This window comes from Geotrypetes seraphini, chromosome 1 (assembly GCF_902459505.1).
Source record: "Geotrypetes seraphini chromosome 1, aGeoSer1.1, whole genome shotgun sequence".
Lineage (NCBI taxonomy): Eukaryota > Metazoa > Chordata > Amphibia > Gymnophiona > Dermophiidae > Geotrypetes > Geotrypetes seraphini.
The window spans coordinates 182164573-182184598 of NC_047084.1; the positions used below are offsets into that span (position 1 = coordinate 182164573).

Genomic DNA, 20026 nt, shown 5'->3' on the forward strand with positions numbered 1-20026 from the left:
GGAATGCTTTGTTCTTTTGGAATAGCTCTTCAGCATGCAACCTTAGCATGTAAAGGCTATTCTGACATCATGTGTTAAGAAGAGTGAAGACCTGGGCTCAGTTCCAATTCCCATGGTTCTCACTTTCCTTCAGGTCAACCAGGATATAAGATTACTTGCTTTCATGCCTACAGAATCAAAGAAGAGTATTTGAAGAGTGCCGCTTCATTACCTGGAGGTGACAAATTCATTTCAGCTGTCAAATCATCTCTTTGTACTTACAGGGACTAGCCGCCAGAGACGACCAGCTTCAAAAGCATCCATTTCTAGATGGATTTGTATGGCCATCTCTTCAGCTTACATTGCTAGCAGAAAGCAATCCCCTTTCTCGTTGAAAACACACTCAACTAGGAGTGTAGCGTCATCCTGGGTGAAATTTAGAGCAGTGTCTCCTGAAGAAATTTGTAGGGTGGCCACATGCTCCTCCCTCTGCATTTTCACAGTTTTACAGGGTGGATGTAGCAGCCAAATTGGATGCTGCATTTGGATCTTCAGTACTGTTAGCAGGCTCATCTGTCCCACCCTAGATTCGGGAGACTACTTTGGTATAGCTCAGAGGGTCAAGACTGATGTTCCTATTGTAGGGAAGGTTAGGTATTTACCTTGATAATCTTCATTCTGATAGATAGGAACATCAGTCTTGAAGCCTGCCCTGTCAGATGTACTGTATGTCACCTTCTTTCTGTCTCAGACATGTCTGTAATGCAAGATATCTTGTTTCTTTCCTGTCCAGCAAGTCTCAGGATAGAAGAGATTCTTTTATTCAGAAGTGGCATGTGCATTTTGTTTTATTTTCAGAACTACAAGACTGTTGGTGTAGGTTGCACTCAGGTAGGTGGTGTGTTTGTTACACCTCATTATGCATTACAAATGGATTAATTGTTCATGTTACATGTTGTTATATGAACAGAACAGACTTGATTATCAGAGAGTCACCATACTGCGTCAGGGAATATAATGCAGCTCAAAATTCTGTTCTCATTCCGTGCACTTCGGCACTAGAATGGCCCTGGAAGTGCTACCGGAAGTGTAATTTTTTGGCTTCTTAAGCAATGGCCATTCTAGTGACGAAGTGCACGGAATGAGAACAGAGTTTTGAGCTGCATTATATTCCCTGACGCAGCCTCGTGTGAGGCAAAACAAGGACTTGTTGGAATTTAAAAGAGGACATGGTTTGTGAAAGGTTCATCTAGTGAGCGCCACCAATATTTTCTCTGGCCAGACGTTTTCATCTATGGCGTGTTCTCGACCATGTTTCCAAAGCTAAGTAAACTGTTTTGTTTTTTTTTCTTTTCCTGTGCACAGTGATGGGCTTTTTCACCCTTTGATAAATTCATTTCAGTGGTGGTGGAGTTTTTTGCCTATGATAAGAAATGAAGCAGTATTGAATGTTTATCAAGTTTTGATTGTGGACTGCTGTTAATTTGAATTTTGAGGCTTTTTCTCCACCTTTTATGTGAAATGCTTATCAGGAGTGTTTAGCCCACCTCTGGCGAGTAATATATATAACTTCTGAATTTTTTGAAAGTTTACACATATCCAGTTAGTAGTGATTTTTTGTCTGGGTGATTGCCTAGATAAAGTTAGGAAAGGAAAAATTACCTTCTTAACTTTATCATTACTTATCTAGGGAGCAGTCTGATCATCATTAAAATGCGGATAAGTGCTGGTAGCCTATTCTCCTATATCCAGTACCAATGCACTGTGCAACAAATTTTAACTTTTTTTCTGAGGCAAGAAGAAAATGAGAAGAATTTGACCTCCTGTGTATGAAAATAACCTCAGTTTTCTCCTATCACGTATAGTTTTTGAGCAAATCACAAATATTTATAGCATGAAAAGTCATAATGTAACGCATTGCACCAATTTAAGAGTTCCTATAAATATTATTTTCTAGAATTGTTTTGATGTTGAAGTACGTTTATAAACGAGATTAGGAGCATCTCTAATTAATGTCCAACAATAGTCAGCCAGTATTGATGAATTCCATCTGCCCTGATATTGTTTCTCCATTGTAGCAATGTCCTGGTGCAAACTTTCCTCATGCTCATCACTAACACTACCAAGATTATCGGGGAAAAAAATCCAGATGCAAGTGGAGAAAATGAATTTTTAGTGACATGTTGCATTTGAGATCGCAGAATGCTTTAAGCATCGTCTCCACCATTTGGACATAGTCTGGTGCCTTCCTATTCCCCAGAAAATTCTCAATTACATTCTTCAATGCTATCCATGCACTTTTCTCACGTCCTTGCAAGACTTCAAAGTGCCTGTCTCTCAACAATTCTTTTATTTGTGGCCCCCACAAAAATGCCTTCCTTTAACTTCTGAGCACTTATGAAAGGAAATTTTTCATGTAAATAGCAAAATCCTTCACCTTCCTTGTTCATAGCCTTAACAAAGTTCTTCATAAGTCCTAACTTTATGTGAAGAGGTGGCAGTAGCACTTGTTTCGGATCGACAAGAGGATGGTGAATTACCTTTTTACTTCCAGCAGGATCCAAATTATTACGAAGTGGCCATTCTTTAATGATGTAATGGGACCCTATGACTCGGCTATCCTACTCACAGATAAAACAGCAGTACTTTGTGTAGCCTAACTGCAGATGAAGTAACAAAGCGATGACCTTCAGATCAGCACAAATCTGCCACTTGTACTCGCTGTACTTAACATGATCTAAGAGGAGCTGCCAATTTTCATAAGTTTCCTTCATGTGGACAGCGTGACCAATAGGCATAGATGGATATACGTTTCCATTATGCAAAAGCATTGCCTTCAGACTTAGCTTTCACGCATCAATGAACAAACGCCATTCATTAGGGTCATGACATTGACTAAATGCTTGGACTAATCCATTTACATCATGACAAATTGTCGGTGAGTCTGTCATAGAGAAATGTTCCACGAGGGCCTTGTGACGATTTCGGAACATGGAGATGTTGGTCTCAGGTGCCAAGAGATTCCACTGACAAAGCCTGGAGCCTATGAGGGGCATAATCGAAAGAAACGTCTAAGTCTGTTTTTGCCTTAGTCACAAGTCGTCCAAAGTCAGACACAGCTTAGGACACATTTTTGAAAAATAAGCCCAAAATATATATATATATATATTTTTTTTTTTTTTTTTAAATCGTCTAACTATAAGTCCAGCCGTCAGATCGTCCAAGCTGCTAAATCGTCCATCTTTATACCACATTTTCATCCAAATATTTGTCCAAGTCAAAAACACCTAGAATAAGCCCTGTTGGACTTGGGAGGGGTCAGCAAAGTGATGGACTGGACACCCAGACATGGCACCTCAATAGTGGGGTACCTTCTAGGGCACTGCTGTGAACTTCACAAAAAGGGTACCCCATAAACATCTCACTACAGCTCCCTTATAGGTCATGGTGAGTCCCTCAAAATGTACTATACCCACCTGTCTACAACCCCAATAGCCCTTATGGCTGCAGGAGCCACTTATATGGCAGTACAAAAGGGATTTGGGGTTTTTTGGGGAGTGTACATGTTTCACCATGAATGCAGTGATTACAGTGGCATATGGGCCTGGGTCCTCCTCTCCATGGGTCCTTAACCCACCCCCAAGATGACTTAAGCCGCCTCTGTGCAGGTTAACTAGGCTTTCCTTTGATAGGCTGCCAGGTGCTGATGTTCTAGAGGCAAATATTTAAAGTTGTGATTATTTTTTGGGGGTGGGGATGGGGGGTCAGTGGTCACTGGGATAGTGTGGGGGGGTCTGTACTATGTGTTTGCAGTGCTTATCTGGTCAAGTTATATAGGTTTTTGTGACTTAGACCATGTTTTAAATGGCCTAAGTCACAACGTCCAAGTTCTGTCTAGACTGTGTTGTAAAACTTTCGGTTATACATTCAGTACGACTAAATCTAGCACGGCCCATGGCCCTCCCAAATCCCGCCTTCGACACTCCTCCTGAAACACCCCATATAGCTCTCGTCATTCAGCGGCACTGGGAAGGCCTAGGTCATTTGTAAACACATCCAAAACCCATTTCGATTATCGCCACTTGGACGTCTGTCGTTTATGATTGTCCAAGTGACGACTTAGGCCGGTTTTTGGATGTTTTTCTCTTTCGATTATGAGCCCCTTAGAGTTTGACTTGTCTCTTAGATAAAGAAAGATCTCAAATGTGGTCATTTAATTCCGGCTGAGTTAAGTGAGGCTCACCTGAACTTGAAATCAAGAGCTCAGGATCATTTTCGGATTCCAGTTCCGTAGACTCATCAGCTCATGCTTCAGAGCCTTCTTACAAATCCAATGTATAAGTTCCAGGTGGTTTCGGAATTGGAAGATTGTCATCATGAGGCACAGGTCATATTGCAGATTCAAGATCAGGATATTGAATTTGTCTCTTTGTTTTAGAAGAAAATCCAGACACTTTTGTTAAGCAGAAATAACAATCTGTGCAATGGTCCTTCTGTTACCTCCAAATCTTTGGAACAGCAAATGGCATAGATGGATGACTGCCTTTCAGCCACGTTCCAAGGTTGTTGGCACAAGATCTACAACACATGTGAGGTGCCCAAACCTTATCTTGATCTCCAGTTTTGCAGCCAAAATAGAGTTCATAGGCGTTCCTTATGAGTGGAGTCATTTTTCTCTTCTGAGACTTAATTGTATACTTCCCACAAACATAACAGAAGACATCAGGGTGGTTTGCACACTTTCTTGACATTATACTAACAAAACAACAAAAACATTTCAAAAGCAACAACTTGATAACTAAGGAGCAAAACCCTGATACAAAATTGATGATTTAATCTCAACTGTGCTGATGAAGCTTGAAAATTGCTGATACAATACACCGCATTGCTGATAATACAATAGGCCTACAGAGAACTGCATATTCCAGCTTCGCCTCCTCACCCATAATAATTTAATTATATAGCACATTATTACATCATTAAAATTAATACTTTAGCTTAAAAATCTAATTTGAGGCAAACTGTTTTAATATTTCAGAGATTGTTATAGCATTTACTCCAAGTATTAGAAAATATAGTGAAAATGTTAATGTTTGCATTATAATGCTTTTTTGCCAAAAAATCAGAGGGTTATACCAAAAAAATTAAGGTCAGTTTTGAATTCAGCGACCCCCAAATCACTTTAGAACACCAACTATAATTTATGCCCCCAAACCTCTGTTGCATAGTGATTCAATATTCTCCGATATTTAGCTGGTAGTCAGAAGATAGCACTGAATATTCAGATAGAAAATAACTATGGTGAACAGCACTTAAATCAAATGGTGACCAATGAGGCTGAATATTACCCCCCTAAAATGTACCAAAATATATGGTATGTTCATAAGGGAACTAATAAGTGAGAAGAACCCGTTTGTTTAGTCACTCAGGCTCAGATTCTATAAATGGTGCCTTAGCCAATAACATAACATAACATTGTGCTCATTAACTGCGTAACCGTAAGTTCAATGCGGTTTACAAAAGATTATAAACAGTAAACATAATCTAGAACAGGGGTGCCCATACTTTTTGGGCTTGCGAGCTACTTTTAAAATGACCAAGTCAAAATGATCTACCAACAATAAAATTTTTTAAAAAACACAACGCACACTGTACGCATAGAAAATGTTAATTATCATTCCTATTCCAGGGTTTTTCAAAGAGGTCAAAGCAGATGACTCTATGCACTATCACCTCAGTAACAACCATACAAAAATAGACAAATATACCCCCCTCCCTTTTTACTAAACCACGATAGCAGTTTTTAGAGCGCAGGGAGCTGCGCTGAATGCCCAGCGCTGCTCTCGACGCTCATAGGCTCCCTGCGCTAAAAAACTCTATTGTGGTTTAGTAAAAGGGGACTTTAGTGTAAAATATAGACAGCAGATATAAATTCAGACACATTTTGATCACTAAATTTAAAATAAAATCATTTTTCCTACCTTGTCTGGTGATTTCATGAGTCTCTGGTTGCACTTTCTTCTGACTGTGTATCCAATCTTTCTTCCCTTCTTTTAGCCTGTATGCTTCCTCTCCTCCAGACCTCGTTCCCTCCCCCAACTTTTCCTTCCTCTCTCCCTGCCCTTTCTTTCTCTCTGCCTCCCTTTCTTTTTTTTTCTGTTTCTTTTCTTTCCTTCTGTTTCCCTGCCTGCCCTTTTTCTTTCTTTCTCCCTGCCCTCCCCCAAGCCACTGCCATCGGGGACCAGGACCCAAACCGCCATCAATAACAGGCCCGAAAGCCGCCGCCGCCCCAAGCTGTCCCTGCTTCGGCCGACCAGCATTCCTCTCCCCGACGTCAATTCTGCCGTCGGAGAGAGGAAGCTGATTGGCCTAAGATCGCGATCGACCTATTGGGGGAAATGTTGCCGGGTCCTGCCTTCGCGGAAACAGAAAGTAGGCAGGACCCGGCAGCAAGAAGAGCAAATGCTTCACTAACCTGTCCCCCCTTAGCCCATAGCGAACGCTTGCTTCAGGGCTCTCAACATGCGCGTGCCGGCTTCCCTTCTCCCCCCCCGGACATAACTTCCGGTTTCGGAGGGAAGAGAAGGGAAGCCGGCACGCACACGTTAGAGCCACAGAGCATAAGTTCGCTACGGGCTGAAATCTCCAAGCCATTTTTTTTTTGTTTTTTTTTAATGTTCAGCAGCGGCGGCAGCAGCAGATGACAGCTGGGCGGACCGCCCAGCTAAAAGGCCCTAGAGAGAACACTGGAGAGGAAGGCTGACTGGCCCGGTAGATCAGGACGGCAACACGAGTCTATCACGGAGCCCAGGATGGGCTCCGCGATCGACTCGCATTGCCTTCCTGAGCTACTGGTCGATCGCGATCGACGTGTTGGGCAACCCTGATCTAGAAGATAGGAATAAGTTAATTAACCAAATACTTAGGAAAGAGATAAGTCTTCAGCTGTGTTCTAAAATGTTTATAAGAACAAGCTGTAAACCACAGTTCTTCAACCGCCGGTCCGCGGACCCGTGCCGGTCTGCAGAAAATTCCTGCCGGTCCGCACAGGACCGGCAAGATGGACACCGTTAAATTTCCTGCCCCAGTGGTGTTCGCGGAAATCTTCTGTTCTTCCCAGCCTCGGGCGATCAAGACAGGCTGCCGACGTCGGCCATTCCCTCTGTGAGTCTTGCCTATGCAGAAACAGAAAGTTGAAACAAAATAGGCGGGACTCAGAGAGGGAAGGTCCCGACGTTGGCAGCCTGCCTTGTGCAGGCAGAGAGGAGATGGTCAGCATGTCGATTGGGGCCATCAGCAGCGTTTGTGCTGAGAGTCTGCCCACGTGCAGGATGCGGCGGGTAGGGGCCTCCGGCTCGTCTTTGGCGGCAGGGCCTGCGGTGCAAAGCTGTTTTTGCCGGCTTGGGGGGGGGTCACAAATGTGCAGGGCACAGCAGGAGTAAGATCATGGGGAGCCTTCAACAGTGGCTGTCTCCTCTCCTAGCAGCTCTGTACTTACCAGGGCAGTGATTCACTTTGGCAACTTCCCCTTTCCTCAGAGGCGGCAACGGACCCAAGGCTGCCTAAGTAAATCACTGCTGCAGGCAAGTACTGAGAGCTGCTGGAAGGAGAGGAAGCCACTGTTGGAGGCTGGGAAGCTGCTGGATAAAGGGAGAGCTGCTACTGGACCTAGAGGGAGGTAGAAGGAGAGATGCTACTAGGAGGAGAGGAGGGAAAGGGATAGGAAGAGAGTTAATGTTGGATAGGGGGAAGGAGGGAAGGGAGAAGGGAAAAAGGAAAGAAACAGCTGGCAGGGAGATTACAGGAGGGGAAGGGGGTCAGGGTGGAATGGAGAGATCAGATGAGGGAAAGGGGAGAGACAGAGGAATGAGAAAGTAGAGATTGATGCTGGAAAGGGGGTCAGCAGAGAAATGAGAGAGAGATAAAGATGCTAGATCTGGTGTAGGAGACATAAAAATGAAGAAAGCAGTGAAGCTGGAATGAATGATGTAAAGAGAGAGGAGGCACAGGCTGGATGGAAAGGGGAGAGGGGCATAGAAAGAAGTCAGATACATATGGAAGGGGGAGAGGCCAGACAGTGGATGGAACGGGCAGACGCTGGAAGGAAGAGTGGAAAGAAGATGAAGCAGAGACCACAAAAGGTAGAAAAAAATCATTTTATTTCTATTTTGTCATTACAATATATCAGATTTGAAATATATATCCTGCTAGAGACATAACTGGGGACTGCAAAGCCTAACACTATTCCTATCATGTGTGACTGCAGTATTCTGTTAGCATGATATTTCTGTGTAGCATTCTGTAATAATTTGGCTTGTTCAGTTTTCTTGATAGTAGAGGGGATATATGTGAAGGGGAGGGGAGACAGGGGTTTTGTTGGTCCTTGCTCTGAATATTTATATTTATAAAATGACAATTGTACAGAATATTGTTTCTTTTTATACTTTAATAAAATACGTTCAATATAAAATCATAACTGAGGCTTGTGCAGATGGGATCAGATGGTTTGTGGGGACCGAGCTTGCGGAGACAGGGCGAAAATGTGTTTTTTTATTTCGGTCTTAGTAGTTTGCCGGTCCACAAAATAATTATTTTATTTCTGCCGGTCCACGGGTGTAAAAAGGTTGAAGAACACTGCTGTAAACAACAATGATCAAAATTATTTGTCGTGAGAAGCTGCCTGAAATGTTAGAGTGCCTAATTTAATTTTCTTAATTGGCTTAATCGGCGCTGTTAATTGAAATTGCTGTTAAAAAAAACAATGAAAAATGATGAAAAAAAAATCATTCACCAGTAAACACCAAACTTGGTAGGTACCTACCACATCAAGGTAGGCATCTACACCAAGCATAGTTAAGGGTGGATTCAGAGCAGAATTGGGGTTGATATGGGATGTGGTTTGACGTAGGCACTAGTAGGTGCCTACCATAGGTGCACTCATTTAGGCCAAGAAACCCCCTGGCCTAAATGGCAGTATGTTTAAGGATTCAATGCCTACCAGTGCCTAAGATCACTTAGGTGCTGCTAGGTGTAATCGCTTAGAAATTACGATAATGCGATTGAATCAAATTGTAATAATAATAAACTTTAAAAGGTGCCTAGTGGATGATTAGGCACCATTCAGCATGGTTGCCAGGAGTTAGGTGCTGTTTATACAATCAGGTCCTCATAGTCCATCAATGCCTCAACGTAGCCCTGGCTATAAAAAAAAGATGGGTATTTTGAATGAATTTGAGATGCTATTTAAACTTCCACATCAGCGGAAATATAGCGGAATTAGAAAAGGTACAGTGAAGGGAGACAAAAATGATAAAAGGGATGAGACAACGTCCCTATCAGGAAAGGCTAAAGCAGATAAGGCTCTTCAGCTTGGAGAAGAGATGGCTCGGGGGGATATGATAGAGGACTATAAAATAATGCGTGGATTGGAAAGGGTAGATGTGAATCACTTGTTCACCCTTTGCAAAAATACTAGATCTAGGGGGCATGTAATGAAGCTGCTTAGTAGATTTAAAACATACCAGAGAAAATATTTATTCACACAACGTGTAATTAAACTCTGGAATTCATTACTTGAGAATGTGGTGTAATCAGTTAGCTTAGCAGGATTTTAAAAAAGTTTGGATAATTTAAAAGAGAAGTTCTTAGGCCATTATTGAGATGGCTTGGGGAAATCCACTGCTTATTCCTAAGATAAGCAGCATAAATTATGTTTTACTACTTGGGATCTAGCTAGGTACTTGGGACCTTGATTGGCCACTGTTAGAAACAGGATACTAGGTTTGATAGACCTTCGGTCTGTCCCAGTATGGCAATTCTTATGTTCTTATCAAATATTGATACCAAGAGAGGAGACGTCTTTTTATTTCTACTTTGTGTTGTCTTCCGTGGATGCACACAGGAACTTTCCTCCATTCTTCATGAATTTATAAAAGAAATGGGTACATTTCTTGGTCATGTGAAAGGGGGAGAAGCAATAATTCACCATTTTTATTGGTTTTCATTCTTCATAGGTGTGGATGTGTGGAGGTAGCATGTATGATGTTCCATGCTCTAGAGTTGGACACATCTACAGGAAGTACGTTCCATACAAAGTTCCGACCGGTACCAGCTTAGCGAGAGTGAGTATGCAACATGATCTGTAATATAACTTTACTTCTGATGCTTCACATAACTGTCACTATATGTCAACTTCTGACTGAAAAGTATTCAGAAATAGCCCCAAAAGTAGAAGATGCATGCTCTATACAGTATTTCAAAAACTTCTATTAGCTTTGAGCAGTTGAGGTTTACTAACTGAATCTCAGTTTCTCTGAATCATCTAGAAACACTAAGGAGGTCCTTTTGGAAGGTTTATGCGGCATATGTAAATAGTGATGCACATGCATGTAGTTACTTTAGCAAAATCACTACTTACCCATATACACTTGTGGCATGCACAGTTTGAAGGGAGCATGTTTTAGGAGTGCTTTGGACAGGCATGAAATGTAAACACTAGTTCCTATTGCGCAATGGCAACAAATCTATACTTCCAAAATGTTGCCCTTTAGTTACAGCAGTTAGCATATCTGGGTTTAAAAAAGGTTTGAACAAGTTCTTAGAGGAAAAGTCCATAGTCTGCTACTGAGACAACCATGGAGGAAGCCATCGCTTGATTTGAACTGATAACATGGAATGTTGCTACTATTTAGGTTTCTACCAGATACTTGCAACCTGGATTGTCCACTATTGGAAAGAGGATACTGGGCTAGAAGGACTATTGGTTTAACTCAATATAGCTATTCTTATGTTTTTAAGTTCTTATCTGTTCCAAAACAACAGCGAAAGAGACAAAAAACAAACAAAAAACAATCAATGGTTTTCAACTAGATGAATTTATTAAATGTATAAAAGGTGGTTCAATATGATTCACTCTAATATATCTCTCATAGTATCATTTTCTAATTGCAATTTAGTTTTACTGTTTACTTTGTCTACTTTTTATGATTTTATGTTTTTAGATATACTCGTATACATAATTTTTGCATTATTGATTGTTTTATTTTTATATATTTAGACTCCTGATGTAGGCCTAGCAGCCGAAACACAAATTGTGTTGTTACCTTTTATGCATTTAATAAATTCATCTAGATGAATGCCATAGACTGCTTAATTTTTTCATTTCCTCCGCTGTTGTTTCGGTTTGCCTTTGGACTTGCAGTGGAATTGTCTTCTGCTTTTTGTTTATCTGTTCCAAGTCATATATGGGTGTCTGCTAACTACTCATTTGGAAATGAAGTTCAGAGGAGTGATGGAAGGGCAATTGTGGTTGCCTATCTTATATTTAAAACAACCTCAAACATCATATTCTTATTCTGCCTTTTTGCTCCCAAATGGGTTTTTATTTATTTGTTTACTTATTTAGCTTTGGTTTGCACCTTTTTCAGTCGTAGCTCAAGATACGTTAGGTACAGTAGACATTTTATAGATTAGTCCTTCCAAAACGCTCATGATCATCATTTGGTTTCCATAGGAAAGTGTACTTTGTGGAGCTAACTGCATATGCTATAAAATATATGCATTTCCAAAAACTCTTAAAACTTATTTATTTACTAAGTATTTGTAGATTATTTAATGTTATTGTAATTGATTCAAATGTAAATTCACTGTTAATGTTCAGTTTTACTCTTTCGAACACCGCATTAAGGGCTCCTTTTACTAAGGTGCGCTAGCGTTTTTAGCGCACGCAGATTAGCGTGCGCTATGCGGCTAGAACTAACGCCAGCTCAATGCACGCGCTATTCCACGCATTACAGCCCTAACGCAGCTTAGTAAAAAGAGCCCTAAACCACAAAGTATTTGCAATATAGAAATAAATTTTACTGTTATTTCCATTGCTGACAACTGTTATAAATTTGGCTATTTGAGAAGTTAATTGCTTATAGAAACACGATGGCAAATAACGGCCAAATGGCCCATCTGGTCTGCCCATCCGCAGAACCATTATCTCTTCCTCTTTCTAAGAGATCCCACGTGCCTATCCCATGCTTTCTTTAATTCAGACGCTGTCTCTGACTCCACCATTTCTTCTGGGAGACTGTTCCACACATCTCTCAACCTTTATGTAAAAAAAGTATTTCCTTAGATTACTCTTCATCTTACGTCCTCTCATTCCAGAGCTTCCTTTCAAATGAAAGAGACTCGACTCATGTGCATTTACGTCACGTAGCTATTTAAACGTCTCTATCATATCTCCCATCTCCCGCCTTTCAACCAAAGTATACATAGTGAGATCTTTAAGTCTGTCCCCATACGCCTTATGACGAATACCACACGCCATTTTAGTAGCCTTTCTCTGGACCGACTCCATCCTTTTTATAATAGTAATAATAATAATAATTTATTTCTTATATACCGCTATACCGTGATGTTCGAAGCGGTTTACAATAAATATACATTTGACAGTACATGGGATAGAAACGGTTTACAATAAAGATACGTTATATCTTTTTGAAGGTGCAGTCTCCAGAATTATACAGTCGACTCCGCTTAAGTGCACGCCCTTTGGACTGGGTCGCCATGTGCACTTAAACGGAGTGTGCACTTAATAGGAATACTTTTTGTTAGTCATGAAAAATTACAATATGCTGTAGTCAAATGCAATAAAACTTTTATTCAACCCAAAACACACCGAATACAATGTAATACGGTACAGTTGTAGAAACTACTGTTCAATCGAATGTAATACAGTTTTTTTTAAACCAACATCCTACTGAAATAATCAGTCACTGTTTTCTGAACGCAGATTACACGATTCAAGCTGTGTACCCGACTACTGTAAAACTGTCCATAGTTGTGACAGCCATTTATCTCCAGATAACAACGCCTAAAAGATCAGCGTCAAAAAGTATAGCACTTAGGGCTCCTTTTGCTAAGGTGCGCTAGCATTTTTAGCGCAAGCACAAAATTACCACACGCTATGGTATGCTTCTAGAATAACGCCAGCTCAATGCTGGCATTAAGGTCTAGAACGCGCGGCAATTTAGCATGTGCTATTCCGCGCACTAAGGCCCTAACGCATCTTAGTAAAAGGAGCCCTTAGTGTGATTCTATAAAATACCTCTGAATTTGTGCAATTTATAGAATCATGCTTAGTGCCCGAAATCATGACCGGGAACTCGAAGGCCTTAAGCATGCGCAGATGCTCAAGGCCCAGCAAAAAGGACTGCAGATCTTCGGGCACCGGCACTGGCATGTCCTGTGCGTTGGTGCCGGTGCCGGGTGCCAGATGGAAGGTAAGCGAAGTGTTCGGGTGGGTGGGGGTGCAGGATCGCAGAGTGGGGGGGTGCCGGATCACATGGGGGATGCCGGATCGTGGCGGGGGGGGTGCCAAATCGCATGGAGGATGCCGGATCATGGCAGAGGGATTCCAGATCACATGGGGGGGGCCTTCTTGAGCGGGGGGAGCAATGCCGGTTCTCGGGGGGATAGAGCAGTGCTGTTGGCCTCGGGGGGTAGGAACGAATCAAGCGAGTTTCCCTTACTTTCTATGGGGAAACTCGCTTTGATATACGAGCAATTTGGTTTACAAGCATGCTTCTGGAATGAATTATGCTCGTAAACCAAGGTTCCACTGTACTTCCAATATAATCACAGGCAAAAAAACACCAGCCATGTTGAATTTTATTCTTTTTCTTATCTTTTTTTTTTTTTCCTTTTTATAATTATTCAATTCAATTTTTATTTAAGTAAAATGCTCATTCAATAATGATAATAAATCTCCATAGATGGAGATAAGTTCTTCACGCCCTAAAATGTAATACTACTACTACTACTACTATTTATTATTTCTATAGCGCTGAAAGGCATATGTAGTGCTGTACATTTTAACATACAATAGACAGTCCCTGCTCAGAAGAGCTTACAATCTAATTTAGACAGGTCATTCAGGGTTGGGGAGATTATAGTAGAGGAAATGATATAGTGGGTATAGGTATCTGATAGCAGTGAGTGGGAGTTAAGAGTTGAAAATAGATTTTAAAAAAGTGGGCTTCTAGCTTGGATTTGAATACTGCTAGGGATGGAGCACGATGTATTGTACCTTTCCCTCAAGTTTTTGCAGACCAAATGCATGACTGTATTTCTTAGCATTAAATCTTAGCGGCCAAATTCCGGGCTATTCTTCAAGCTTCACTAGGTCCTTCTTCATGTTATCTACACCATCAGATGAGTCTACCTTATTGCAGATTTTGGCATCACCTACACAGAGGCAAACCTTACCCAACAGCCCTTCATCAATATTGCATACAAAAATGCCTTTTGAAAATTCAAATACACTTCTCCCTCCGTATTCGCTGTGATAGGGGATTAACAGACCCATGAATGCAGAAACACCGCAAATAACTTTTTCATATGTTATTCACTGTTTTCTATTAAAAACCATCGTGAATGTGGTGAAACCACAAATAACATGGTGGAAGACCTGGCCTGTTCCTGAAGGAGAGGCAAAACACGGTGAAGAAAGTGCTGGGAATCAGCAATTTTTCTCTGTAAATGCTTGGAATCAGCAATTTCTCTATGCAAGCTGACGTAATTGGGGGTGAGGAGCCAGCAAGCTAAAAAACGTGAATAATCGAAACTGCGAATGGTGAAACCGCAAATACAGAGGGAGAAGTGTGCACAATATTGTCGTGCAGCCGGTACAGGGTCCTGAGGCGAGTACCGGGCTGAGCGTAATCGCTGATTCTGGCGTGCCCTCAAAAGCTGAAAGCCCTCCTGGGAAAATAATGTTCTGGGGAAATAATAGTCAGAATGGCAAAAGTTCCCCAAGCACAATAAGGCTACAGTCCAGCCACTGTTCAACTAAAGAAGGCTTTATTTGGTAGTTAAGCCAATGTTCAAACATGTGTCCAAAATAAGGAGAAAAAAACCCCCACAAACAGTTCACCTGTTCCGGCTAGTAGCCCTGCAGTCCTTCTGGCTGCCGGGTGAGCACATGGCTGGCCACACCCTTGCCTCAGGGTATGTCCAGGAATTTCCATACTGGCTTCTTTTAAAAAAAAACAAAAAAAAAAACCAACCACATCCCAAATTGGTAAGTATTCCATAGTCCAAGTAATCACAAACTTGTTCCTGCAAAGCTCACTGTGCCTGCCTAAATATAGTCAGGCTTCCCCTACTAACCCTAGTAAGTTGGTGGGGGTGGGGAATTGCTGAATCCACTATTAAAACAGTCTTATAGGCCCCACAATCCCAACCCTTTGGATCTTGTGTGGATTCTGCCCCACAATCCCCACTGTAGCAATCAGTGGCTTGAAGTTTCCAAAACAGGGAAAAAACACAATCCAAAGTCCTTTTCAGGCAGGGCAGCTTTTTCCTTCAGTCGTCTTTTAAATTCCCCAGACAGACAGCAAACACACAGTTCCTTCTTTCAAAACCCAGTACAGTTGAAAGCTTTTCCAAGCAAAAGAAATAAAAAGAAAACTTAACTCTCATCCATTTGGTCATAAACTGGTTCCAGTGCAATGTCCATAGCTTCCTCCGGCCTCAAGCAGTCTGGCTGGTTTACAGGTAAAGATTCCTCTGAATCCTGCATTTCCACTTCATTCTCTTGCCTGACCTCTGGAGCACCTACCCATGGATCTGTTTCCTCTGCTTGCTCAGCCCTCTCTCTCCCTGGCTTGCACTGCTCCAACTGCCTTTCTCTGTGGGAGCCACGCCCAAGCCTGTGTGGGGGATAGACAGGCTTCAGCTTTCCCTGGGCTTTCTCCTGCTCTGCAATTAGTCTCAGCAGGTGTGTGCCTAAAGGGGCTAGAGCCTGTTTCTTAGGGTGTGACCTACCAGTGACTGGCCTAGGTTTAAAGGAGTTTTTGTCCTCATAATGTCCCAACTCCTCCCAGTGCGCCTGCTCTTGGGAAACCTCCCCAGAATCTGAGTCCTGCTCCATGCTAGTTGGCGAGGTACTGCACTGATCAGCTCTCTTCAGCTTCAGGGCTAAGTTCCTATGCTTTCTAGCTGGAACAAGGCTAACTGTAGTGCTGGGCTTGTGACAATATTAACCAGTTCTTCTTTATCCACATGTTCATTCACCCCTTCAAAGAAATACAGTAGATTAGTGAGGCAAGATTTTTCTTGACTAAAACTATGCTGACCTTCTCTCATTAATCCATGCTTACGTATATGTTCTGTCATTTTGTTCTTTATACTAGTCTCTACTATTTTGCCCGGCACCGATGTCAGACTCAACGGTCTATAATTTCCAGGATCATTTCTGGAACATTGGCCACCCTCCAGTCTTCTGGTTCTATGCTGATTTTTAAAGAAAATATTGAGGGGGGATGTGCTTCTCCATGCCTTACTGGTAGCACTAGAGCAGAAATGTCAAACTCTGGCCCGCGCTTTCATAAAATTTGGCCCGCCAGACAATTTGCAATTTGCACTGAAGCTGGCCCGTCTGAGCCGCTGCTGGGAGTTGTGGTCGCACACTACCGTGAGTGAGTCGACGCTGGAGTTATTACAGGCAGATTGGCAGCCAGCTTTCGATCCTGCATTGAGCGGCAGACATTTTTATTAACCATCAGCTGGTTGAGCTGGAAAGGGGAGGAGTGAGAAGACAATGGGGCTGGAGCCGCTGCTGGGAACTGTGGTCGCACAATACCAGGAGTGAGTCGACGCTGGAGTGAGTACAGGCCTGTACCCTGCCGTGGAGTGTTGGGTAGATTGGCAGCCAGCTTTCGATCTTTGCTGAAGTGTCTAGCCTAAATCGGTTAGCTACAAGGTTTTCTTAAAAAACATTCATAGGTAAAGATGCAGATGATATTATGTTTTATAAACGTTTTAAAGTAGATTAACAATAATGGCATGTCAAACTAAACTAAAATTTAATAGGAAAAAAACAAATTTATGGCGAAGATAGCAATTTTAGTCAACTAACTAGTAAGGAACTTATTAAAGGTATTCCCTACAAATCAGAAAATTAATTTAAAGTCCTAGGAGTCAAAATTGACAATATACTATCTTTTGAACATCAAGTGAAACAGGTGTCAAATAGGGTGACATAGTAACATAGTAGATGACAGCAGATAAAGACCCGAATGGTCCATCCAGTCTACCCAACCTGATTCAATTAAATTTTTTTTTTCTTAGCTATTTCTGGGTAAGTATCCAAAGCTCTACCTGGTACTGTGCTTGGGTTCCAACTGCTGAAATCTACGTCAAAACCTACTCCATCCCATCTAAACCCTCCCAGCCACTGAAGCCCTCTCCAGCCCATCCTCCCCCAAATGGCCATACAGACACAGACCGTGCAAGTCTGCCCAGTACTGGCTCTAGTTCAATATTTAATATTATTTTCTGATCCTAGATCTTCTGTGTTCATCCCACACTTCTTTGAACTCAGTCACCACCTCTCTGGGGAGCGCATTCCAGGCATCCACCACCCTCTCAGTAAAGTAGAATTTCCTAACATTGCTCTTGAATCTACCACCCCTCATCCTCAAATTATGTCCTCTGGTTTCACCATTTTCCTTTCTCTGGAAAAGATTTTGTTCTACATTAAAACCCTTTCAAGTATTTGAACGTCAGAATCATATCTCCCCTGTCCATCCTTTCCTCTAGGGTATATATATTCAGGGCTTCTAGTCTCTCCTCGTACGTCTTTTGCCACAAGCCTCCTATCATTTTTGTCGCTCTCCTCTGGACCACTTCAAGTCTTCTTACGTCCTTCGCCAGATACGGTCTCCAAAACTGAACACAATACTCCAAGCCTTACCAATGACCTGTACAAGGGCATCAACACCTTCTTCTTTCTACTGGCTACGCCTCTCTTTATACAGCTCAGCATCCTTCTGGCAGCAGCCACTGCCTTGGCACACTGTTTTTTTCGCCTTTAGATCTTCGGACACTATCACCCCAAGGTCCCTCTCCCTGTCTGTGCATATCAGCTTCTCACCTCCCAGCATATATGGTTCCTTCCAATTATTAATCCCCAAATGCATTACTCTGCATTTCTTTGCATTGAATTTTAGTTAACAGGCATTAGACCATTCCTTTAACTTTTGCAGATCCTTTTTCATATTTTCCACTCCCTCTTTGGTGTCTACTCTATTACAAATCTTGGTTATCATCTGCAAAAAGGCACACTTTTCCTTCTAACCCTTCAGCAATGTCACTCACAAACATATTGAACAGGATCGGCCCCAGCACCGAACCTGAGGGACGTCACTACTCACCTTTCCTTCCTCCGAGTGACTTCCATTAACCACCACCCTCTGGCATCTGTCCGACAGCCAGTTTCTAACCCAGTTCACCACTTTGGGTCCTAACTTCAGCCCTTCAGGTTTGTTCAACAGCCTCCTATGAGGAACCGTATCAAAGGCTTTGCTGAAATCTAAATAAATTACATCTAGCATATGTCCTCGATCCAGCTCTTTGGTCACCCAATCAAAAAATTCAATCAGGTTCGTTTTGCATGATTTACCTTTTGTAAAGCCATGTTGCCTCGGATCCTGTAACTCATTAGATTCAAGGAAGTACACTATCCTTTCTTTCAGCAACATTCCATCATTTTTTCAACAACCGAAGTGAGGCTCACCGGCCTGTAGTTTCCTGCTTCATCCCTGTGACCACTTTTGTGAATAGGGACCACATTTGCTCTCCTCCAATCCCCAGGAACCACTCCCGTCTCCAGAGATTTATTGAACAAGTCTTTAATAGGACTCGCCAGAACCTCTCTGAGCTCCCTTAGTATCCTGGGATGTATCCCGTCTGGTCCCATCGCTTTGTCCACCTTCAGTTTTTCAAGTTGCTCATAAACACTCTCCTCCTTGAACGGCACAGAATCTACTCCATTTTCTCGTGTAACTTTGCCAGACAATCTTGGTCCTTCTCCAGGATTTTCTTTTGTGAACACAGAACAGAAGTATTTGTTTAGCACATTTGCTTTTTCCTCAACACTCTTCACATATCGGTTCCCAGCATCTTTTAGTTTAGCAATTCCATTTTTCATCTTCCTCCTTTCACTAATATATCTGAAAAAATTTTTGTCTCCCTTTTTACATTTTTAGCCATTTGTCCTTCTGCCTGTGCTTTCAACAGACGTATCTCTCTCTTGGCTTCTTTCAGTTTCACCCTGTAGTCCTTTCTGCACTCCTCTTCTTAGGTTTTTTTTGGGTGTTTTCAAGTTCTCTGGAAATTGAGAAGAATTAAATCATATTTTGACTGACTCTGCTGTCTTTCAATTAATAGTACAATTCTTGATATTAACACACTTGGATTATTGTAATTTGGTATACAACTTTTACAAAATACAGCAGCAAGATTGATCTGCTCAATAACATGATTTCAATAATGACCAGACAACAAAAGGTAGAAAAAATAATTTTATTTTCTGTTTTGCGATTACAATATGTCAGATTTGAAATATGTATCCTGCAAGAGCCTGTGTTGTAACCCTATACTTCTACTAAGACTACGGGATGCTTCTATTAAAGTGTGCATTTAGCGAACACTAAATTGGTTAGCATACCTTAATAAAAGAACCCTAAGTATCTTAATAAAAAATTTGGCCCATGACATAGCCTAAGTTTTTGATTTTGGCCCCTTATGTGATTGAGTTTGACACACCTGCACTAGAGCATTCTAAGTACAAAAAAAATCCTGCCTGTCCGGCACTGACTATATAGTTTCAGATTCCTCTCTTGAGGTGGAGCTAATCTCCTTAGTTTCCAAGTATAGTAAGATAAACTCAGGCCCAGATCCTGAAGGACAAGGGATCTGCTTCTTCTGGCAGGCTGAGCAAAATTTCACTCCTGACACCAAATGTAACAGCGCATTGGGTCTGGGCCCGTACACAAACAGCCAGACACAAGAACAAAAGGTACAGGAAACTTCTTTATTAACTCAAAGGAAAGGAAAAATCCTTACCTTGTTTCTTCACAGACAGTCTCTTGTTCAAAATGTTCTGAGAGGGACTGACAGGACCTAAAACATGGGCCGTGGCTTATGACTGCCATGCCCCAAACACAGTATTTCAACAGTTTTCCTCAGGCAACAGGGTCTGATCTCAGCT

General features: G+C 41.9%; 1 protein-coding gene across 1 annotated transcript in view; it reads left to right on the top strand.

Moving 5' to 3' along the window:
- GALNTL6 (polypeptide N-acetylgalactosaminyltransferase like 6) overlaps window positions 1-20026 on the top strand; it is a 1396075-nt gene that overhangs the window by 1269822 nt on the left and 106227 nt on the right. The window contains exon 9 of the mRNA XM_033942486.1: window positions 9993-10100. Within this exon, the coding sequence (XP_033798377.1) occupies window positions 9993-10100 (108 nt within the window). The remainder of the gene's footprint in view (window positions 1-9992; window positions 10101-20026) is intronic.